Consider the following 23,166-nt stretch of genomic DNA (forward strand, 5'->3'; position numbering starts at 1 on the left):
GAACAAAAAGTCTTTTCGTTCAACATTGACACGATGCTATCGCGGAAGTCGCTAACGCCTTACGAAAAACAGAGATTGTAGATCGGGATCAAGTGTTCTGTGACCGGCAATCTTTCCTGGCGAGAGTTATACAAGAATCGATCAGCAAGGTGGTTCTTTTCTAAGACATAAAAACAAATGCACACAAATAAATATATCTTTGGCGTGTCTCAGGTGGCTTATTTGCACTTTTACTTACAACGCACAAATCGAGATTTCAAAACGAGGAAGTATCTATATCACATATTCAAATGAAGTGCCAAAATTCAACAATCTTGACATTTGATTAAATCCAATCAAAGTTTGGGATGCCTACGCAGGTAGTAAACATTCTAAGAAAGCGTAAAATACGCAGAATATGACTCACAGTTGGTGCAATCAAATCCCTATGAGAGCAAGATGGAAAGTTATATGGCTTGAAAGGCAAATTCAACGGTACGACAAAATATGTGGATCGCAACTCATCTATCACACATGCACCCACAGATTCTAAAGCGTAGAGATTTTTGTTAGCAGAATCTCGCCCCCGAGATAGGTAGCAAATTATGGACCCCCGTTCGGGATTTCCCAGCCTACAGTTGAGATTCGAGAGCAGTCCCAGAATTATGTTTCGTAACTCATTTGGTTACATTCTTAGCCGTCTCTTAGTTTAACACTAATAGGGTATTCAAAAGGCAAATAGGCACTTTTAGTATTTAAATCTTCAAAAGCGTTCAAAAAACCTGGAGTTATCAAGCAAAAGTCTTTAAAGGCCTTTTAAAAAAGGCAATTCTAATCCTTAGTGGTCCGTTAGAGTCTTTGAAGAACTATAATGAAACCAGTATACATTGTGCACAACTCTTGTGCAGATAAAGCGTATATTTTGAAACCGAAGTAGCTTAGTAAATGGTTACGTTATAAGGTAGTAGCATCTATATTTATTAGATGATTATTGGGGAGACGAAGAGATATGTCTCGTCCAGACAATTCATTTTGACTTTGTGGGTACTTTCCTCCAACAAAGCGTTTTCGAGATATTCACTCGTTTTAACATTTCTTCCAGACGTCCCAATCGCCCTTTGTAAGTACCATCCTCCGACAATCAGTTCTTGAAGATATAAGGAATTGTTTATATCCAATCACGATAAAGAGTCGAGAAGAAGACTATGGTTGCTAGTAATTAATTCCTTTTGTTGAGACCTGCCATTAGAGTACCATGAAGGATAAAACCAGTTGCATCCCCCCCCCCCATCCATTCTTTTGATAAAGAATCCGAAAGTAGGGAGATGGTAGAAAACAGTTTCTTTTGTTGAGACCTTTAATTGGAATACCATGAAAGATAAAATTAATTTCTACCTCCTCCCTCCCGCCGGCCTGATCTCGGAAAGGAGTCGCGCAGGAAAGTTGTAGTTCTTCAGAAATCGCTCGAGAACACCTACTTTTTCGAAGCAGGTTTGCCAAGCCCGACTGTTGTTCAAGAAACCAAACCTACTGGGCTTTCCATGGCATTACAGTTAGCATCATAGGAACCTCTAAATGAGTCACCAAATGTTTTTTCTCCAGGAGTTTTCAACGGTTTTCACAGTTTTTTAATGGCCTCTATCGCACCCTTTTACCTGATCAGATCCGAGTCTTGAACAGCATTCTAAAACTTTTAGAACAAATTTGTAAAATCAGTTAAGTGTTTCCATGAGCTTCCAAAAGCTTTTTTTTACTTTATTTTTTGTGTTTATTTTTAAGTGGGCGGAGTTTCATCCAAGACTGCTCTACCAACCGAACGCACTATGCATGTACAAATATCCGCACTCAAGCTTTCTATTTCACGCCACTGCGCCACACAGGCGCCAAGAAACTTCTTCTAGAGACTACAAGTACATGGCTTTTCTTTAGAATTTTGACTTGATTGTCTTAATCTAGTATGGATCTTTAATAACGTTTCAAAGCTTTTATTGTCGCATTCAGTTCAAAAGTTTCGCCTGTCAAAAGCCCTGTCCTTGAAATTCTGTGCTCTTCTTAAGAGTCGAACCATTAAGAGATTTTGTGGGTTTTTGAGAACTTTTAAGAGCCTTTACGTGTAATTAAAAGCTTCAAAAGCTTGCAATATTATTTAAGAATCTTTCATCGATCCTCTAAGAGCAAATTTTTAATAGAAATTTAATCTTTAAGAGCATTCGTTCTTCGAAATTCGAACCTTAAGATGCCTTTAATCCAAAGGTCCGTAAGAGGTTTGAAAGCCTTCAACTATACCGCCTTTAAAAATCCTTTGAGAGTTTTTGATACCGAGTGGACTGTTTAAGGGTATTTCATTGTTTCTATCGGCGGGATACACCTTTTATACTCTTCCATTCCGCCCCCTCCCGAGTGTCGTATTGTATGCTACAACTAAAGTCGGCAGTTACCTTTTTTTTTTATTATTGGAGCCACGAGGTCGATTAAGGTCAAACTCGATGAAATCAGATAAACAACTAAGCTTCGAGTTCTTCAACAAAATAAGATTTTTGAAATGGAACACCCTGTATATCTGCACCTTGTTTGAAAAAATGAACTTTTATGTCAAGATCTTTGATACCTAACTATTTCTTTTAAATTGAAAAAATGGGAACAACAGTCAAATTTTGAAGAAAAGTGGGTATATCAGTGAAATCGGTTAAAGGGTTTTAATGTTACATAAAAAAAATTGTAAAAAAATAAGTGCTCTTTAAGTACTTTTCGATTCCCCAATAAAATAGGGGGTGTTCCATTAAAAAATGTAAAAAGCGTAAGTTTGATATGCCACTGGAATACAGCACGCCACTGATAACCAGAAACATTTTAGAAACGCGTAATTGTGCACAATTTTGCTCTTACATTTTGTTCGATATCTTTGATTATAAAAGAATAATGATCAGAGAGGGGTCTGAGACGCTACACCCTGTATAATATTTCTCCCTTACAGCGTTTCTTCCTCCATAAACTGTGAACATCGTAAGGAAAAAAATTGAGCTTTCAAATTCTATCACACGACCTATCGTTCCATTTTTCAAAAAAATCGGATAAGAGAATGAGATAAAAACTTGAATATGCAGCATTTTTATTGAAAGCTAATTCTAATAGTGCATCTATTACACGTGCTGTTAATTACTAATTATTGGAAATGCAGCTTCTTTTATTTTTGTTTGCGACTGGAAAAATTGACTGTTCTGCTATAAAATATTTCAAGTGTGAATATTTTAAGTGTACAAATTGCTTATATAAAATAAATAGACCAGTTTTGCATTAATCAGGGTCGTCAGTTATCGGACGGAAATTTCGTCACTTGCAAAAAAAAGGGCACTACCTTTAAATTTGTGTGTAATACCGTACAGAATCAGTATTGAATCGACAGTTTCGTGTTAACATTGTAGTGGCGTTGCCTTCCGCAGAATATTAAGGGTGAGTGCTGTCACTCGGTAATCTAACTTTATCTGTGTTAGGGGATCATTTATCATGTAGATAAACCAATAATTATTCTTATAGCGAGATGAGTAATTAAACTTTAATTCCGGGTTGCATATCTTGGGAATGCTCAAATATTAAGATGGTCCAGTCACCCCAGAGACTTATAACCCCGATGGTGCGTTGCAAAATTTCGTGTACTTTGATCTTTGAATATTATGGATATTTTATTATTATAAATGTTTGATCGGTCTACACGTGTAATTTAACCACCCAATGCGTCTGGGGGTGTCTAGTTGCCTCCAAAAATTCATAATGAAACCGTGGACTGAATGCGAAATACGAGCATCTCATAATTCCGTTTACGATTTTTAATTCAGACAGATTCTGTTTTAATTTTTAATTTTTAGGGCCTGAACGTGCGCTGCTTAAATTTTATAAGAAAACACTAATAATGTAGAAATATTTAGAGGGAATTTGTTTACGTAATTTTCGATAAATATTTACTTTTTGGTTTCTTAATTACATGAAGCCTCGGCCTGGTTTGTTAGCCGGAGAAAAATAAAGTTTGTTACGAGATGCTGGAATACTGGAAGTGAGAAGTGGCAATACCAATGAAAAATGTCAGTGGTATTACAAAAAACAACGTTGCAACGTTAGGCACTTCACGGCAGGTCAAACATCAATGGAAAATTAATTGTCTCGATTACAGTGAGGCGGGGCAGGTCCGACATTAGGTTGATTTCATGCTAATTTTCTGTTTTTGGGGGAAATTAAAAGGGAAGGGTAACAGAAATTCGTATTAAAATTTATTTTTTTTAGGGAAAGTAGGAAATTTGAGGAGGGAGAAATATTACAGGAATTATAGAATCGTACTCAATTGCTAACATAAGGGTAGGTACTGGCGTACTGTAGTGAGTCAGCGATATTTATGCACTGATTGTTATACCGCTCACCTCCTAGATTTTAAGTTGATCTTGGAGGATTATTAGTAACAATGTCGTCGTCTAGCAGTTATCTTATTTGCACTGGAGACCAGGTAAATTAAAGACATCATAAGAGTTATTTAGGTCTTTTTCATTTACAAAAATATTTTACAATAATTACTTCATGGAAGAGACTATCGCCCTTGGCAATTAGGAGGCGTACGGGCGTTCCAGAATAGTCCAATGGCATTTTATACGAACAAGAAAGTGTTTTAATAAATAGAAGGATTAAAAGCTTTCGACATTTGGAAAACTTTATGCTCAAAGATATTCTTCAAAGTTACGAATTAGTAAGAAGAACCAATTTTTTTTGTTCGTCATTTGAAGAAAATAATGTGAACAAACTGTGGTCAAATTGCTACTAAACTCGATAATGGCTGCGTCCAAAGTCAGACTCATTATTTTTAAAACCCGTGTTAGGTTTGTTGTTCCAATCATTTTACCTTGCCTTGACAATGGGTACTACCGATTAAACTGACTCTTGAAATCCTCATCAAAGTGGAATACTTCTCACCCTGGTGCCTGCGTTTATCATCAACGCGGTTATCATAGCATACTGGAGCGCAACCCCCCCCCCTCCGCCCCTTACCAAATTCTCCTTCCTAGACTTCCCTGAAAATCTGCATATTTTTATTTTTTTTACCCTACTTCAGACGCTACTACTACCTCCCTTATGTACTAGTCCTAGCCTTTCTTCTCTTTCCTTTCTCTAACTAATCACGCATTTTCTTCTCTTTGATTAGCTACTATACCTTATTTATCTGTTTCTTTCTCATCACAGCCCCTTCCGTTAATTCCTAACACATGCCCTTGTCTGTCTGTTTGTGATAACTTTTCTATATTCTTATCCAACCTTTTAAATCTTGCCCACAAAACATCTACCTTTCCCTCCATTCGTACCATTCTTGTGAAGTCTCCTAATACTCCGTTTATTGTCAGCTATTTCTCTCCCTAACCCTTTCAGGCATCATTTGGGTAAAGATCCCATCCGTTAGTGTAGAAATTCCCAGTTTCTTATTGCCTCTCCTCTACTACATGTATCGATCCCTGAATAATTACTTCACTAACCTCTATCGGCACGTTACTAATTCCGAGTTGTCTTAGTTGTACTGGTCTTCCTGTACAAATGACTGATTGACAAATTACCTTGCGTTTTATTTAAGGTGAAATTGCAACCAGAAAACTTTAAATGATAACAAATTACGATATATTGATAAAAACGATGTTAAAGGCGTTTAAGAAGGCATCTCTTGCCTAAATTGGTTTTTATCTGAAAACGTCAAATTACTGAATTTCTACCTGGCATAAATTTGGATAGATAAATTCTAAATCGAGATGGACACGTCTTTTACTAATGCTAAATCAATTCATCATTTGATACAGGAAAGCTAATAATTATTTACACAGCAAACGCAACCTAGTTTGGTTTTATGGTGACACCTTAAATTACGGATTTTGATGCCTTTATAATCAAATGTTAATAGAATCCGAATCTGATTGCGCAAGCAAAAAGTCTAATTAGACTGGTCGCAAATTCAGGGGTTTCTTTTGATAATAATAAATATAAGCAATACAATATTTTGACATAATTCTCAACAACTTTAGGATCTCTCAGTTAAAATTTAATTGACAGGTTACAAACAAAATCTCTTTTTTTTCTCATCGGTTTTAAATTTACAAAAAAGGACGAGAAATTTCTTAACGAACCTTTTTTCCTGATTTCTTTCTAAATCTGGAGCTCAATTGAAGCGGTTCGTTATTGGAGTTGGGTATAATTTTCAGGAAATCTCTCTAGTAAACTTTTCGCTGATTGCCTGTACTTTAGCGGCACCAAAATCAACTAGAAATTTCATTTTAGGTTTACGGACAGTCAACTTGAAACGCCTGTTTCATGGTGGAAAGTAATGCCGGAGATACTTTGGTAATTTTCATTGGTTCTCTAACTTTCAGAAAAGCTGACACAACAAAATTTACTCTATCTTTATTTTTTCCCAAGAAATCTTTAATTTGCAGTGTAGGATATGTAACATAATCTGACCCGTTTTTAGAGTGTAAAACGCCAGCTCTCAGTAATGTAGCGACAAATACTATTTAAAATAAAGGCGTTACTGATAGGTTATGAGGCAGATTCCAATCGACAAAATTAAAACTTGAACTTGATATAATATAATAATGAATATTTGTTTAGTTAATGTTACTGAAGCCTTGGCCGTTTAAATTAAAAACTGACGGGAATATAATTTTGGGACTGCCCTCTAAAGATTCCTTGTTTCATTAGGAATCAAATGATATAAGGCAAAGTACTTGTCATTGGATTAGCTTTCGAGATATCTTGAGTTATCTACGTCAAAACGGGTCAAATGGGCTGCACTTTTTTGTAACGCCAATTTTCGTAAAACGCCAGTTCGTCTCCTTTAGTTTTCATATTTAAAGAATATATCGGCGGTAAGCAAAATTCGTTCGTAAATGAACTCATTATGAGGTGTCAGCTCCTGTTACAATCTACAAGTAGATCTTAAGTGGGTCATTTTCTATATTTTTGGGCGCGATAACAGAAATATTCCACATTCAATTTCCATCCTACACTGTTTTTAATGAACCCGCATTTATGGTGGTTTTCTCGTCACAAAAAAACGAGAGAAAACAGTCCTTTGCCTTTCCGTTTCATTTTACTGGTGCGGAAAGTACAAAACCAAAACAAAAGGCTCGGCACTTAGTTTTATTTCTAACGTCTCCTATCCGACCCGAGCTTAAGTCATAAATTGAGCACACAGTTCAGTTGAAATAACCTCAAATGTTTCATTTCTAAAACGGCTCTTGCTCCACTACACACTGTTAACACCGCAATGAATATCGCAAATGTCAAAACGTACCACGTATAAAAACGGTTGAAAATTGAGCTCGTGTGGAAATCTTTGAATAAAGCGCATAAAACTGGAAATATCACATTCGCACTTTAAAATTTAATCCTTCGGGAGTAACTCAATTTGTCGAAACGGTTTCGCGTTAACAAGCTTTGAAACTGTAGCACTACATCATGCTAGACCTCGATATGGCAAAAAGAAAAAAAAGTTACACGGTCCTACTGCTTACGGGTGCAGAAGCGATTCCAAATTAAATTTGGCAAACGTGGAAATTTAAATTATGCGATTTAAGAGCACGAATCTACCCGCAAATCCCATTATACTAATCCTATTAAATATGTATAGTCCATAATTGTAAAACGTCTACACGGTGACTGTATTAAACCAATTGCGCCGGAATAATTACACATCTCTTGCTTAACCCTCGTTCAGGCTAAGATTGGATTTACGGAGTACATTTCTGGGCACTTTCAAGCGTACTACAATCGGATTATTAAATTCCTCGGTCAAGAGTTTTAAACAAAGTTTTCAATATGCAATTAAATTCCGTTCATTTTAATTAAAATATCTGATTGATTAAATTTGTTCAACCATACGTTTAATATCCCGCAAACAATAACTTTTCCCTGAAGCGTACATGCAAATCACGTAAAAACGATATAAATTATTGATGGAACATTCATTGAAATATTGTTTCCGAAGCCCTTGATAAATTTGCAGGTTTTTTTTATATATCTCCATAAACTATTTTCACATATTATCCTATCTATCCTGTTTCCTTTATTTTAGTACCCTAACCCTTTTCCATTGATCCTTACAAAAAACATCCCCCTTTCAACCTAATTAACCTAACTAAACTGTAACTTGTGTTGCGTAACATTCCCAACTTCACTAACACCCAACAATCAAATCGAAGAAATTATCCCTCAACAACAAGAATTCAACCTACAATATGGAACTACGACTCTTAAACAACAAAATTGTAAAGGTGAGTGAAAAAGTCAAATTCTTGAGTAAAACAAAAACATTAACTCCCACCTTTTTACATTTAAAAACGTCACATATTAACTTCAAAAATGAAACAACATCCACTAAATTCGAAAATTTACAAGCTCAATCTTTAAAAAACACCCTATCACTTTTTACCGCAATTTGAACTATGTATTTAAAACAAAAAACCACGACATAATAGCTTACCTTAAAAATAGTAATATTTACACATTTCAAAAATAGAATATAAACACCTTTCCACATACAACATAACCTCTCTAAATCTCTTTTGAAAATCTTAACAAATATAAGAAAACAAAATAAATATAGTATTAAAGATTCATGGAATTTTAAAAATTTTATTAACACCGCAACATATCATGAAGGACAAATTTTTTTCCCTTGATATTGTCTCCCTTTATACAAACATTCCTACTGAACTCGCCATCAGTTCAATCAATAAAAATTGGGAAATAAATTAAAAAATGTACTTTCATTAATAAAAATGATTTTATGACTACCTTAACCTTCGTTTTAGGATCAACATACTTTTCCTTTAATGGCAATGTATTTTCACAAGTTTTGAGAGTCTTTATGGGCTCTCCAATTTCCTGATCAATTACTGAACTTGTCCTTTTTGATATGGAAAGTGAACTACTTAAAAACAAAAATACATTAGCTTCTATAAAAGATATGTTGATGACATTATTATTTGTGCCGACAATAACAAAATAACTGAAATTTTTAACAATTTCCACCCAAAACTAAAGTTCACCCTAGAAAAAGAAAATAACAACTTACTAAATTTCTTAGATCTAACCATAATGAAAGACATCAATAACAAAAACTGTTCAAGAAACTGGTTTATAAAAACTGTAAAAACTGACAGATATTTAAATTATAACTCCATAACAACTAACAAATACAAAACCAGTGTTATAAACAGTCTAGTTAACAGAGCTATTTTACAGTTCCAAGTCTCATAAATTCAACTTTAACAAAATTACTGAAATCCTCATCAAAAATAATTACCCTATCAATTACATAAATTCAAAAATAAAACAATACAAAATAAAACATATAACCAACAAAAAAGCTGACCAAATTATAAACCTCCAGCCTATTATGCTTAGGCAAAATTTTCAGCAATGATTTTACTATAATAACCAACAATGAATCTAACACATATATTAAATTACCATATATCCCTCTTTGTTTACTACTAACGCTGAAACATATGACGCAATGCTGACTCGTACCAACAAAGATTTGAGAATTCCTCTACATAGAACTGCATCATTTGAGAAAGGACCTTATTATTCCGCCATTAAAGCATATAATATATATATATATAATTATATTATTATTATTATATATATTTAACATATTATATATATTATATATACCTATCCCTAAATTATCAACAAAAATCAAAAAAAGATCTTAAAGAATTTAATCTCAATACAGCTTTCTGTAATATAAACAATGTAGGTAAAACATTATTCAGTAAATTAAAAGATAAAACGCCACAATCTCAAATGTCAAATGGCCAAACCAAACAACACCTAAACAAAAGAATCTCTCAACAAAAAACAGTCATCTAAAAAACCCTAAAATTTTAAAAACTGAACCAAACTTAATAAAAATTCCAGAAATGATATATTTAAAAAAATTCTAATTCAATAAATTTCAAAACCGACATTGAAAATCTTAACATAACTTACAACAATATCCTTACAAATACTGCTAAAAAATAGTTTTTTTAACTTTTCATTCACTTAAACATTTTTAACTTTCTTCCCTTTATATAGCACACAAATTATATCTTATAAACATTTTTAGATCCAATGATAACACTTCGTAGAACTTTTGAACATTGCATTTTTTGACAGATTTAACAAACTTCTAACCTCGCTTAGAAAAGAAACCACAATGCCCATCTTCAATATTCCTACTCCTCTTTTGACTCAACATAAATTAAAGAAGAAAGTATGGACGTTTTCAACTTATTTACATCAATAAATTATACAATCTTTAATTTTTAACAATATTTCGTAAGTAAAAAAAAGCACTCTCCTTGACTTCACCATTTCCCCTAATAACTTATGCTTTGCAGATCTCCGTCACATAAATACAACATTATTTTAACACATATGTCAACCTTTTGAAAAAGTCTTAACAGACGAAACGGCAACTATTTTTAACAAAAGGAAGTATTGCTGCTTTTTTCTTTGGCTAATTTATCTTCACATGAACCCTCACCAAAGGTTTTTCGGGGATTTTTCAGAGATTCTTTTTCGGTACAGAAATTCACAATACCCAAAGGTTGTTCCCAAATTTTTTATTTCAAAGCATTTCTGAACATCATAATTGGAAAATGTTTGTTGTTTTAAAAGGCACCAGAAGAATTTTTAGAAAGTTCTTCTTGGTGATTTTTAAAAACATTTTCCAATTCAGATTTTCAGAAATTCGTCAGAAATCCCAACAAATGCCCAAATTATTTATTGATATTTTCAGATTTTGCAGAAGATATTCAAGTAATAATATTTTGAGATCACTAAAGATTCTCTCGATATACTAAGATTTTTTTAAGGTTTCTTAAGATGCTTATTATGAGACTATAAAACATTGTAATGGATTTCTCAAAATTCTTTCTTTCTCATATATTCCTCAAACGTTTCTTTTTTTCCTCGCAGATTCTTAGGTGGATCTTCAGGAATCCTATCGAAATCTTTAGGAATTTCTTTATAAATTCTTCACTAATACTTTATACCAAGATCCTTCAGAAATCCTCCCGAAGCCTCCTAGAGGCTCTTATGCAGTGTTTGCAATCCTTTATTTTGAAATTCGGGAGAAACACAATCTCTACTGAATCTACAGGTAACCCCAAAGGATTGCGCTTGAATTTCAAAATGTCTACCAAGGATTATCTTAAATTTTTAAAGTACCTCTAAGAGTCTCGAGAAGAGGATTTCTGATTAATCCCGTAGGAACCTGAATGTATCTTGAAGAATACCTGCAAAAGTTTGTAATAATTTAGTAAGAATTTCTGGGCTTTTAACTTTCATGAATATAGCTAAATAGCCTCTGAAAGAGCTACAGAGAGCAGCTTCTCTGAAGAACGTTTTTAGAATATTTAAACAACTCAAAATTGTAACCCGAGAACGTCTAAAAATCCTGCAGAGGAGGTAGATTCTATAGAACTGCAAAAACTCTCTCTAACGCCTCCCAGTATCCTTATTATATAGTCTTAGGATTATTTTATAGGCCTCCCAATCGGCTTTAGCTTTGCTCTTCTTTGCCTTATTCAACAGTTTGTCCACCAGAGTTTTCTGCTTTTCGTGCGCCCTGCACCATAAGGTTATGGGGTTATAGGGCGATATAACAAGCCCTACAAGGTTCGACAGAAGTTGGTGGGAGGTTCTCAACCACTTCCTTCAACCAGTCAAGGGAATAGTTGTTCTCGCACGACATTCGCCAGAGCACTTCCAACCCCTGAACGTGGGTGCTAGTGTAGCGCCTTTTAGGGCGAACAGATGCTGGTCAAGAACCTTGAACAGATGCTGGTCAAGAACCTTGACCAGGTGATTTTGTACCATATCCGCCTGATTAGCCGTTGTATCTATAACCCTACACCCACGACAAGGCCCAACACTGTGGGGATTGTGAAGAGCCTTTAACAATCTAAAAGATATTTAAATAGTCCGTGAAAAATCTGTCCTGTTTATTTATTTTTCCAAGAATCTCTGTGTAAAAAAATGTTTTGAGAATCAATGTTTTACTCATATTGCTACTCTTTTAACTAGTCTCGCTATTTTGTCACAAATGAATCTCTAAATACCATTTTCAGTTAAGAATCACACCAAAAAAAATCTAAAAATTATCCAGGAATTAAAAATGTTTGAATCTCAATAGCACATTTCCCTATAGAAGTTTCATATCTACATCCATTGGAGATTCCTCAGATAGTTTTGGTTCAAACGTTCTTCACAGATTCTTTAGTAGATGTACAGGGATCCGAAAAACTGATTTTTGAAATTCTTCTTATGTAATGCATTAGAGTTCCTAAATCCTTCATTGGTCCCTTTTTTAGAAGTCCCTCTAAAATGTGTGGGGTAATTTTTTGGAAAAATTTTACCAATTCTGGAAAGATTTGTGAGAGATTATATTTTTTGAAATGATTCTACATTTCTTGTAGGTTTTTCATTGGATTCTAGAGAACCAATTTAAAACTAATACCAAAAACACAAAAAAAGACCTTGAAGTATGATCTCCTAGGAGTGTTATGTGGAATATTTTTAATTGATAATTAATATTCTCTAGAAAAAGTTCAATTCTATGAAGAATTACGGAAAAATTGCGTTTATTATAAAATTATTTTGGAATGAAAGCTCGTTCTTGGTGAAAATAATTATCAAGTGGAAACTGAAACCGAAAGTAAAAAAAAGTACGAGAGAAAATAAATGATCCACTTTTGTGTGTCGGTTTTTCACGTTTATCAATTTGAGAGTGATGCTTAAATAACGGCTGTATCAACGTTTATCCACCTTTCAAAATCCATTTTCCGCACAGCTGTCATTATTTGCATGAAATAAGGTGCGAGAATAAATGTTTATTTCCTACGATGAAAAGAAAATCCGACAAGTACGTGATTTAGAAAAGTAAATTTGTACCGTTCGGTATTTAATGTATTTTCTTCGATGTTCTCTTTTATATAAGAATGAAATATCGACTGCAACTTGATATATTTTTATTTCACTTTATTTCATTGGGGGAATAAAACTCGGTACGTTTTATTACCTCTGAAAACAATGCCGATGAAACGTGGCCGGAAGTGTACCGTAAAATGTTACCTCCAACTTTTTAGGAACGGTTTCATCTACTTTAAGATCATTGCTTATTTTAGATGAGATTTTTATAATTGTTTGTCAACTGAAATTTAGCAAGAGATGGAGCAAGTACTAATTACAGTCACCGTATACTTGTGCATTATGTGTACCGACCGACAACCTTAATTCCTTTCCCTCGTTGTTAACTGTTTCTAACTTAATCCATACTTTATTGTAAATGTCGTAAACTACAAGAAAAAAATACTAATGTGTTTGTGTTACCTGTTTTCTGTTGTTGGTTTGCCCTACGCCGATTCACTCTTCAGGTGCTCAAGGTATTGACTACTTCCTACGATAGTTTAATCCACATTATCTTCTGCAGCATGAACACTATTGCAATGTTTTATGTAGCTTTGCTTCGACGCTTGTTACATTAAATTGTACAATGTAGGACCTACCGTAAAAAATTTTATTTCGCCAATTAGCATGTCAAACGCTTTTTTGTCTTTTGGTCTACTTTTAGCTTATTGGAACGTGAGATCGAAATTTTATATGCATATTGCTAGTAGGTAGAGTAACAGAATAGGTTAGTTTGAATTTTTGAGAGTAGCCTTAAAAGTGACACGTAAAATTTTTATGAGCTTGTTACATTTATTCATTAGGATAAGAGGATCGACTTCTTAAAATGAATGCCTCTTTTTTAATACCATAGTTATATTGACTTGAATAAATTATAGTGATTGGCTGAAATTATAAGGCGATGATTACAGCAAAGGGTGTGTTCTTGTATTGTAATATAATTAACGCTTTCCTTTATGTGCAGACTATGGCTGCAACCAAAAGGAATGCCGGATTGACGTCTGCTGTGCCGAGAGCTACACTTAATGACGAAGAGCTGGTATGTATACGTTGTGTATTGTTTTTATACAAAGGTATTACTTTTATTTACAAAAAGACAACAATAATTTAACCATACGTGCATGCTTCAAGTGCTGTATGATACAGACAGACCTATATTGTTTTTAGGGAACAAATTGGATATGGTCTGTTGCACGACAAAATTTTTTAACGCTACACTGCACCAACACAAGTAACGTCATCAACTTGTATGGGAATGCTATGTTTTACTCTTCATTCGTCTACACTCTGTCGGATATCCGGGAGTTAGTAGTAAAATTGGCAACAAATTCGCAACTCGGCAAAACTGTACTTTAAAGCCTTGATACATGCACGATGAATTCCGTCCCCGTACAAAATTAAATTACAGTAGACCGTCACAATGCTGGAAAGTAGATTAATTCCGCTTCTTGATAAATTATAAGGGACGCTTGCAAATACCTACTGTTTCAGACTGATCTTAAAGGGGTTCTAAACAATTTTGCTAGCGAACACTAGACCTATTAAAGTCGCTAATGCTTTTAATACAGACGCTAGTGAAATTGGGTTATTAAAATCGCATAAGCAATTACTGAGAGAGGACATAAATCTTTGCGCCTCGACAAAGAGGATTGCTAAATTTTATTTCCTACAGAATGCCTACTTTAATCTAAAGAATTGTTTTCTTCGCCTACAGAAAATGCACGTGTACAAAAAGACCCTACAAGCGCTCATTTACCCAATTAGCAGTACTACGCCGCACAATTTTGTATTATGGACTGCTACTTCTCCGACATACTGCTATGAATGTGAAGGGTTGCTGTGGGGAATTGCACGGCAGGGTGTCAGGTGTACGGAATGCGGAGTTAAATGCCATGAAAAATGTAAGGATCTACTAAATGCCGATTGTCTGCAACGTAAGTACCTTTTCTTTCTTTATTTATAGCTTTGGGCGTAAACTTGTCGAACGACTGTCGTCGACTTTGCTCATTAGGCGTACTTAAAAATAGCGGGACCTCATTTCCGATTATTACTTAAAAAGTCAATTTCTTTTATTTATAAATTTTCATATTCTTTTTTATTATAAATACAGAAAGTCGCAAGAGATTCGTTGATCTACTGCAAATATGTATCCAAAATAGTCTCGTGTTGAAACTAAGATTCAATCACTGAGTTGCTAGCCTATTAGTTGGGTCAATAAAGCGTATAAAAGCCTTAAAACTTTTAAATCGTTTGACACAGTTGATTTTAATGATATTTTCTGTCAAATATTAGTTTTCGTATGCTATTTAAAGTAAGAAACATGACAGGTCCAGGGAGGTGCATTAAAATCCAAGCAGAGCTATTTTTGAATACTTAAACTGATTTTTGTTAACTAAATTAACACTAAAGTCTGAACCGTATACTCGTAAATTAAGATCCAAAAAATAACTCACCTGTCTTCGTTGAGCACCATCAATTTTTTTGACAGATGGAGGGCCATATCAAGGCATTTATAATTTGAGGACTTGCGGTAACAGGTATAAGGTCTTAAGGGACCAGTAGTATAACTTACGTGCTCTAGGGATTTTTGAGAACCATTTTAATTGCCTCTTTTAATGCGCGTGCTTTATCTGGAGAATTTGGCCTTCATTTTCTTTAGGCTGTTACATCGTAGTCAATTCCACCAGTCAATTTTTTGACCTACTCAAAGCTTAAAAAATTTATTTAAAGATTGGAGAAAATTTGCATCAACAATAACATTAATGTGGAAAGGAAGGAATGTCACTAGATATTAAACAAAGTATAAAACTTCAACATTTAGGAATTCTGTAGCTATGTACATTGATTTTTGAAAAATTCTTCAGGAGCATTTCAGAAGTTCTTCGGAGATTAATAGAAGAAAAATGTTTCTAAATACCCTCTAGAGAAGATCTTCTTGGGCGATTTTTAAAGATTTTCCACAGATTCTCCATAAGTTCTTTGGTATTCTTCATTCTCAATTTTCTAAGTACATATAGATTCATTAAAAGGACATTCAGAGGCACTAACTAAAGACGAGCTGCAGAGCTGCTTGTGGGAATGTTCAGATATTTATCAAACATTTTTCAAAGATGTTTTAAAAATAACTTAAAGATTCTCCACAAATTCTTTGCACATTTCTAGAAAATGACCTAAATCCTTTGTTAGGATTCGATTGTTATCAATATATACAATACAAAATCTGTTCATGCAAATGGTTCTCATAAGTCGATTTCTTTAGGAATATTAAAATTATTTCAAACAAAATTATTTACACCAATTCCTAAAAATAATCGACCACTACTTTACACAAATCAAAAATTGTAAAATAAGTTACACGTTGGTTGACTTTCCTTTTAGGTTACAGTTGGTAATATCTCCCCGCGGAAAATGCTGCACCCATTAGAAATATGGAAACAGGCCGCATTAATTGTCTTTAAATTCCCTGCCATATGCCGTGTCCAATCACGTCATTCAACTTTGTGAAACTTATTTAACCAGCCACAATTGTTAGCAGTAATATCAGTGTATTTACTCTCGGTTTGATGTTAAAAGCACTCATACTGGAAAATATTCCTTCGCGTAAATTTTATCACTTGTAAATGGACGATTTTGTTACAAATTAGGTTAAACCCACCGTCCCAACGCAAAACTAAACTTGCAGGTAACTCACCCATCTGATCTTACTTACACGCTACTTAACGACATCGTTGAAATTTAGCAAAAGAGCACAAGCGGTTTAGCGAGAAGATTTGGGTTGTTTGGGTAATGAAAATCTGTTGCCACAGACACAAACGTGCACAAATCCCCAGTTAATATCAAATGCTTTCAACAGATTTTTTGTGAACTTATGAAATATTAAATTTTAAATATTAAATTTGATATAAATCGCGGCGCAGTTCTGTAGGGGTGATAGATTCTGAGTTAGGCTTCTACGGAGAAGGGTCATTTTTGCAAAAAGTGCAAATTTTAAGTTTTGGTCGACTTTCGTGGGGAATATCGGCCGAAGGAGGGATCCTACAGGGAAAGTTATAGGGGAATAAGGTTATAGTAAATTATGAAGCTTCAATTTAAGCTCAGAACGAAGCCTCTCGGTTCAATACTTATCTTGTTATTTAAAGAAAAGGAAAATAGGAAAACCTGGGCGTTAAAGACGAATGACCTGTATGTCACGAATCGATCCAAAATTTAAAGTAAATATACCTACGGAATTTATAATTATAGGTAAAAACAAGTATAAATTGTGCACAACTCTTGTGCAGATAAAGCGCATTTTTTTAACCGAAATAGGTTTTGTTTTGACATCACCAATGGATATATTTTTTGCGGACGACCTTTAATTAGAATACAATGAGATAACATTAATTTTTACCCCCTCCCCCCCTCCTCAGGTCCCGTCGCTCACTGATCTCGAAAAAGAGTCGCACGGGAAAGTTATAGCAAACCAATTTATTTCGATGAGACCTTTCATTACAATATCATGAAGGGTAGAACATGTGTTTACCCCCCCCCCCTCCATTTTCTAAAGTTTAACTTGGCACCACTAACGGCATGCAAAATCTGAGACGGTTGTCGTATGTAAAAGTTATGCAGGTGTTACTTTCAAAAACAGCAGCTCAGGAAATAATTCGTGGGGGGGGGGGGGGGGGCTTTTCGACAGCGAAATTTAATGGCCGTCTGGCACACCTGCAAGGTATACACTATCTAATGCAAAAAAATTCCAGGACTCTAGGACCATTCCCCTAGAAGTAGTTCGAAACGGCAGAAGTGGATCCGGAAGAACAAAACGAAAAAATAGCACATTTTTTAATTCTTAAAAAATGCGCTAAAAACCCAAATGCGTGCTTACAAAAATATGTAGTAGGAGAGGGGAAGAGATGGCGACTTTGTATTGTAGGAGTCTACAATTTTGAAAATATTATTGAAATGTATTTGAAAAATTGAAACATATAGGGGGGGGGGGGGGCAAAATCCAATTTGAAAATATTATTGAAATGTATTTGAAAAATTGAAACATATTATGCACTTATAGGGGGGGGGGGCAAAATCCACGATATAACTTCATTATTTCCTAATATTTTTACACCAAATTTTGATCACATTCAAAGTATTCTCCATTGACTACAACGCTCTTCTTCAAACGATCCTTCCATTTATCAAAACATTTTTAAATTCACTTATACGGATGTTCTTTAGGCTTCTTAGCCATTTTTGTTTGCCTCCTCCACAGTGGGGAACAAAGAGAAATAACAGGGGGGAGGGGGGGCGAGATCCGCTTTCATTTGCTAGAAATTTTAAAAAAACATCTTTTTTAATTAGAACATTTAAAACTCAAAAAATAAAACACCAAAATGAATATTAAATATTTACTGATATTTTTAAACTAAAACTGAAGGTTCTTCATAGTTGCAGTCACATAAAGTATTTTTGGTATAGTGTTTTTAAACTCAACATGCTTCAACTCCAGTAGCTCCTGAGTTTTTCCTTTTTACTTTCCGACTACCGACTACATACGAAGTATGTATAAACGAAAGTATTGTAATCGTGATACATTTTCAATATGCCAATATTGCGTTTTCTGGACGTTTTGAAGCACTGATACATTACTGGTGAGGAGATATTGAAGGACGAGGCCCCTTTTTAATTTCCGAGTCAAGTAATGTCATTTTAGTGACGAGCTTTGTATTAAATTTTACCCGAAATCGGATTTTAATATAAAATTTCAATTTTTATATAGAACTGTTGATTAATGTCAATCTGTCAGTGATGACAGGAGTCATTATAGACATTGCAATGTCACAAGTGCGGCCGGCAAAGTGACGATGCGGCCGGTAAAGTGACAGCTGCGGCCAGAAAAGTGACAGCTGCAGCCAGAAAAGTGACAAGTTGCAGGAAACGTAGTATGCTCTGCCTCTGTCATGGAAACTAAAATTTCGCGACAGAAAGTACGCATGAAAATGAAGGTTTCATGACGATTTTGGGGAATAGTCAGGAAAATGAGACATTACTGGCGAGGAAATATTGAAGTGCGAGGCCCCTTTAGGGCCGAGTACTTTAATGTCCGAGCCAGGTAATGACATTTTACTGATGAGTTTTGTATTAAATTTTACCCGAAATTGTCTTTTAATACAAAATTTCAACAAAATTTTTTTTATATAGAACGTTTGATTAATGTCAATCTGTCAGTGATGACAGGGGCCACTATAGACTTTTGGAAATGTCAAAAATGCGGCCGGTAAAGTGACGGTGCGGCCGGTAAAGTGACAGGTGCGGCCAGTAAAGTGACAAGCGGCAGGAAACGTAGTCTGCTCTGCCTCTGTCATGGAAAGAAAGTAGGCATGAAAATGAAGGTATCATGACGATTTTGGGTAAAAGTGATTTTTAGCATGACGTCTTGTGTGGGTGTGTGTATGTGGTTCGTTTTTTGTGAACACGATATCTAAAAAAACCCTGAACCAATTTGGACGAAATTTGGGGTGCATATAGGGTGGTATGGGGAATCGAAAACGTCCTATTTTGGTTTTGATCCGTAAGCATCTTCATGGTTGTTGAGGGTGACAAAAGTTTAAAAGAGCCATAACGCCTTGAAAAATTTTTTTTTAACTTTTTTCGCATACATTGGCCAAAATGGCATAGAAAACAAACAAACAAAAAAGTTCATTGCAATTTTTTTGTGAGTTCCTTTGTTTTTGAGATTTTTGAATTGAAAAGTTAAGCTTTTTTTTATTTTTCTAAATTTGCATTTTTCTCTAAGAGTAAGCATCAGAGTGGAAAATGTTAATTACAAAAAAAAGATGTGTCTTGATGAGATCTACAAAAAAGGCTTTTACACTTTTTGCGTTGGGTTCAAAATAAAGGCGCTAGAGGGCATTTTCTAAATGTCTCTATGACCAAAGAGACTTGCAATGAGTATTAAAAGTAGGCGGAAAGTCAAATCATGAGTTTACCTGACAACTAGTTTCATTATAGGGTCTGACTTGTTTCCATATTTTTAGTAGTTATGTGTCCTAACTGTTATGTTCTTTTTGGTTTCAGTGTAATTTTTCTTAATTTGGATTCTTTTCGTCTCTGCGATACCCTTGACCTTTTTGTAATTTTCTTTTAGAGCCTCTAGAACATATAGTTTCCAATCGTTTTGTTTCAGTTGTTTAACGACATATTTTTCTTTGGAAGTTACAAAAGAGTTTATCCGTAAAATTTTCTCCACCCTTACAAAGCATCTACCCGCGGCTAAAGTCTGCACTGTAAAGTTTAAAATAGAAGAAACAATTTTTTTGCTAAGCTAATTATTAACCGCAGTGCTTTTCGTATTCAATTAAGTATTGAACGCCAAAAAACCGAAGGGTTACAGAACACGCCCATCACCCAACAGCTCTCATTTTAAAAATAGTAACACTTTAATCACTTGATAGACTACATACAACCAATTTATCACAAAAAATTTACCAAAACGATTACAAATTCTCAAACTCAATCTAATTTGACACGTAATGGCCTCATCAATCACGCTTTAAATCTGACAAACCACAACTAAAGGTCTTCTCAACAATAGCATCCCAAATTTTTATGACATATATACATGTGCACCCCCCAAAAAAGCGTTCATGTTATAAATCGTTTTCGAGTGTAATAAATTTATAAATTAGGCTTGTAATCCCCGAAATTGATTGATTCCACTTTTTGAATTAATTGTGAATTTCTATACGCGCTTAAAGGTAATTTATGAGAGTTCGTATCCAATTTAAATCCATAAATTATTACTACTACCTACTTTAAATTCTGGCAAAGGGAACACCGCAACAACTTTCGCCCATTTTGTGTGGGGCATTAAATCTCTAATTTAAATTTGCGCCGCGCTGTTTAAGAACTTATTACGCTAATGTGGAAGTTTCCTATTACTTTTGTGAGTGTACCTACATTTCTGACAATGTGAGAGAACGCTAATTTGCTGCAACGGAATTGCATTTTTATCTCTGGAAATGAAATTAAACTAATCATGAAACGTTTTATTCACCGTACATTTTTCTGTTCTCAACATAGTCACTTTGTCTGTTACATTGCAACAAAAGATGAAACCGAGGATGAAACCTCAGCTGTCATGGGCAAACGAAAAACTGTTGGACACAATTTCCTATAAGAAATGGTAGTATTCGAATTCTACTAATCAGTAGCACAGACAACAAACACACCCCATGTTAGATTATCCGTGGCAGTAGGGAAGTTGAGGCAGACGTTCAGACAATAGCTCATTTCCATTGCGCCAAAACGTTTCCCACTCGTGAAAACATTAATGCAAACGATTTTTCTTTTGATTTTAGGAGCCGCTGAAAAAAGTTCGAAACATGGAGCGGAAGACAAAGCCAATAGCATAATAACAGCAATGAAGGAGCGAATGAAGCAGCGGGAGAGAGAGAAGCCGGAAATATTTGAGCTTATCAGGTATCGTAGTAGCGTGTTACTGCCATATTTACGACTAAAACCATATATTTCCTATGGTTGTTCAATTCTTTCACGCCAAAGGGGTTAAGGGTACCTAGCGTCGTGTCGAGTGAAAGTTTTCCATTTACGTTTTCTCGTCTACAGTCCAAGTCATACAAGAAGAGCTTTCCCTCAAAATGACTTTGCATTTATTATTTATCGACCCCCGGTCGTTTATATTTCGTGTTGCTTTGCCTTCACAATTTTTGCACCGCGGCGACACTTGTCACTAATTCATCGGCGACATGCAAAAATGCTTACAAAAGAACAAATTGCATGCTACAGACTGATAAATAATGAACAAATATAGTTAAACGTGCAACAAAGAGAACAATTAAAACTTCTTAATTTTGTATGAGGAATAAATTACAATCTCGCTGGCGGAGGTACTTTATTTTGCATTTACATTCACCCAAAACTGACAACGAAAGGCACAAAATTACCGAACCGTTAATATATTTAAAAGCGATGACTAAGCTAAAAGGGGGAAAATAATAAATAAATAAGGCTAAATTGCGACATTTTCTATTCATGCAGCGTGCTTTTAAATAATGCACGTTGTCGAGTAAATTAACAAGTTTCAAACATTTATGGATGAGTAGTTTACATTCGAGAAAATTACGGAAGTTAATCAAAGTTAACTGTTGAATAGTGAACGTATAATTTTTGGATTTTCCATGAAACCAATTGGCTATAAGTACTACGGATGAAAGCTTCTCAGATTTTCTGTACTTGGGCATTAGGAAAAAGTACACAGTGCAACAAATATTTTAGCTTTGCAAAAAAACACACCCAATTTTTCAGATTTGTTTGCATCTATTAAAATAATTCAATATTTTATCTTGCAAAAACGGCACTCGCCCAAAGGATTTTCAGATTTACTTTGACTCGGTAAAATCAATTCAATAGTTACGCTTTATAAAAATTGTTTCTCAAATTTTTGAATTTGTAAACACAATGAAGAAGCTTCCAGTATTTTATTGTAAATTTATTATGAAAATTTAAGTAAAATATTAAAATACCTCCACAAATAAAAACGTTACAAGATTTTAAAGTTGCGATTGGAAAAATAATGGCATTTCAGCGTGTGACGTCACTTGACCTATTCCCATACGATGCCTATTCATTCGCTTAGAACCTGGACTGTGAATTATTGGTGCGCCATTGAATTAGGTCAAATGACGTCATTTATTGTCATTTATTGACAGATTTTTAGATGTTTTTAGTAGTTTATTCGTTTTGTTCTATATTTGAATGTCGTTAGGTTAAATATTGCACTATCAACGTCAATAAACTTGTCCATTATCAATTGCATACTTTTGGATTTGAAAAAGGGCACTGGCCAAACATTTTTCAGATTTTGTTTCCATCTCTACGACCATTTCAGTAATTTTTAGAAACAAGAGCACCATGCACCAAAGTGCCCCGGGCAGAGAATTTAGCTTGTTTTCTTAGAATCTGTAAAACCAATTCAATACTTTCATCCCCATCTTTCCAGAGTGTTGTAATTAGTTTTCAGTGTGCCCTTGTGACTTTCCACAACAGTGTAGTCGCTTTCCACACAACTCAATAGATCTTGTCCAGAGCGTTTTAAGTTTATTCCAGAGCTTTTTGGGTTCATTAATAATAGTTATTACTGCACACTTGTAACAAAAAATATACATTTGCAGAAGTCACACATATACAATATTTTTGAAATCTAAATTTTCA

General features: G+C 34.5%; 1 protein-coding gene across 5 annotated transcripts in view; it reads left to right on the forward strand.

The window, feature by feature from the left end:
• LOC116166509 overlaps positions 1-23,166 on the forward strand; it is a 168,088-nt gene that overhangs the window by 130,747 nt on the left and 14,175 nt on the right. For 4 of the 5 annotated variants that reach the window (XM_031481480.1, XM_031481481.1, XM_031481478.1 and 1 more), the window contains 4 exons: positions 13,428-13,436; positions 13,925-13,999; positions 14,675-14,894; positions 21,297-21,417. In XM_031481480.1, coding sequence (XP_031337340.1) covers positions 13,428-13,436; positions 13,925-13,999; positions 14,675-14,894; positions 21,297-21,417 — 425 coding nt within the window. The remainder of the gene's footprint in view (positions 1-13,427; positions 13,437-13,924; positions 14,000-14,674; positions 14,895-21,296; positions 21,418-23,166) is intronic. The other variant, XM_031481482.1, reaches the window with a different exon arrangement.

This window comes from Photinus pyralis, unplaced genomic scaffold, assembly GCF_008802855.1.
Source record: "Photinus pyralis isolate 1611_PpyrPB1 unplaced genomic scaffold, Ppyr1.3 Ppyr1.4_LG3b, whole genome shotgun sequence".
In the NCBI taxonomy this organism is placed as follows: domain Eukaryota; kingdom Metazoa; phylum Arthropoda; class Insecta; order Coleoptera; family Lampyridae; genus Photinus; species Photinus pyralis.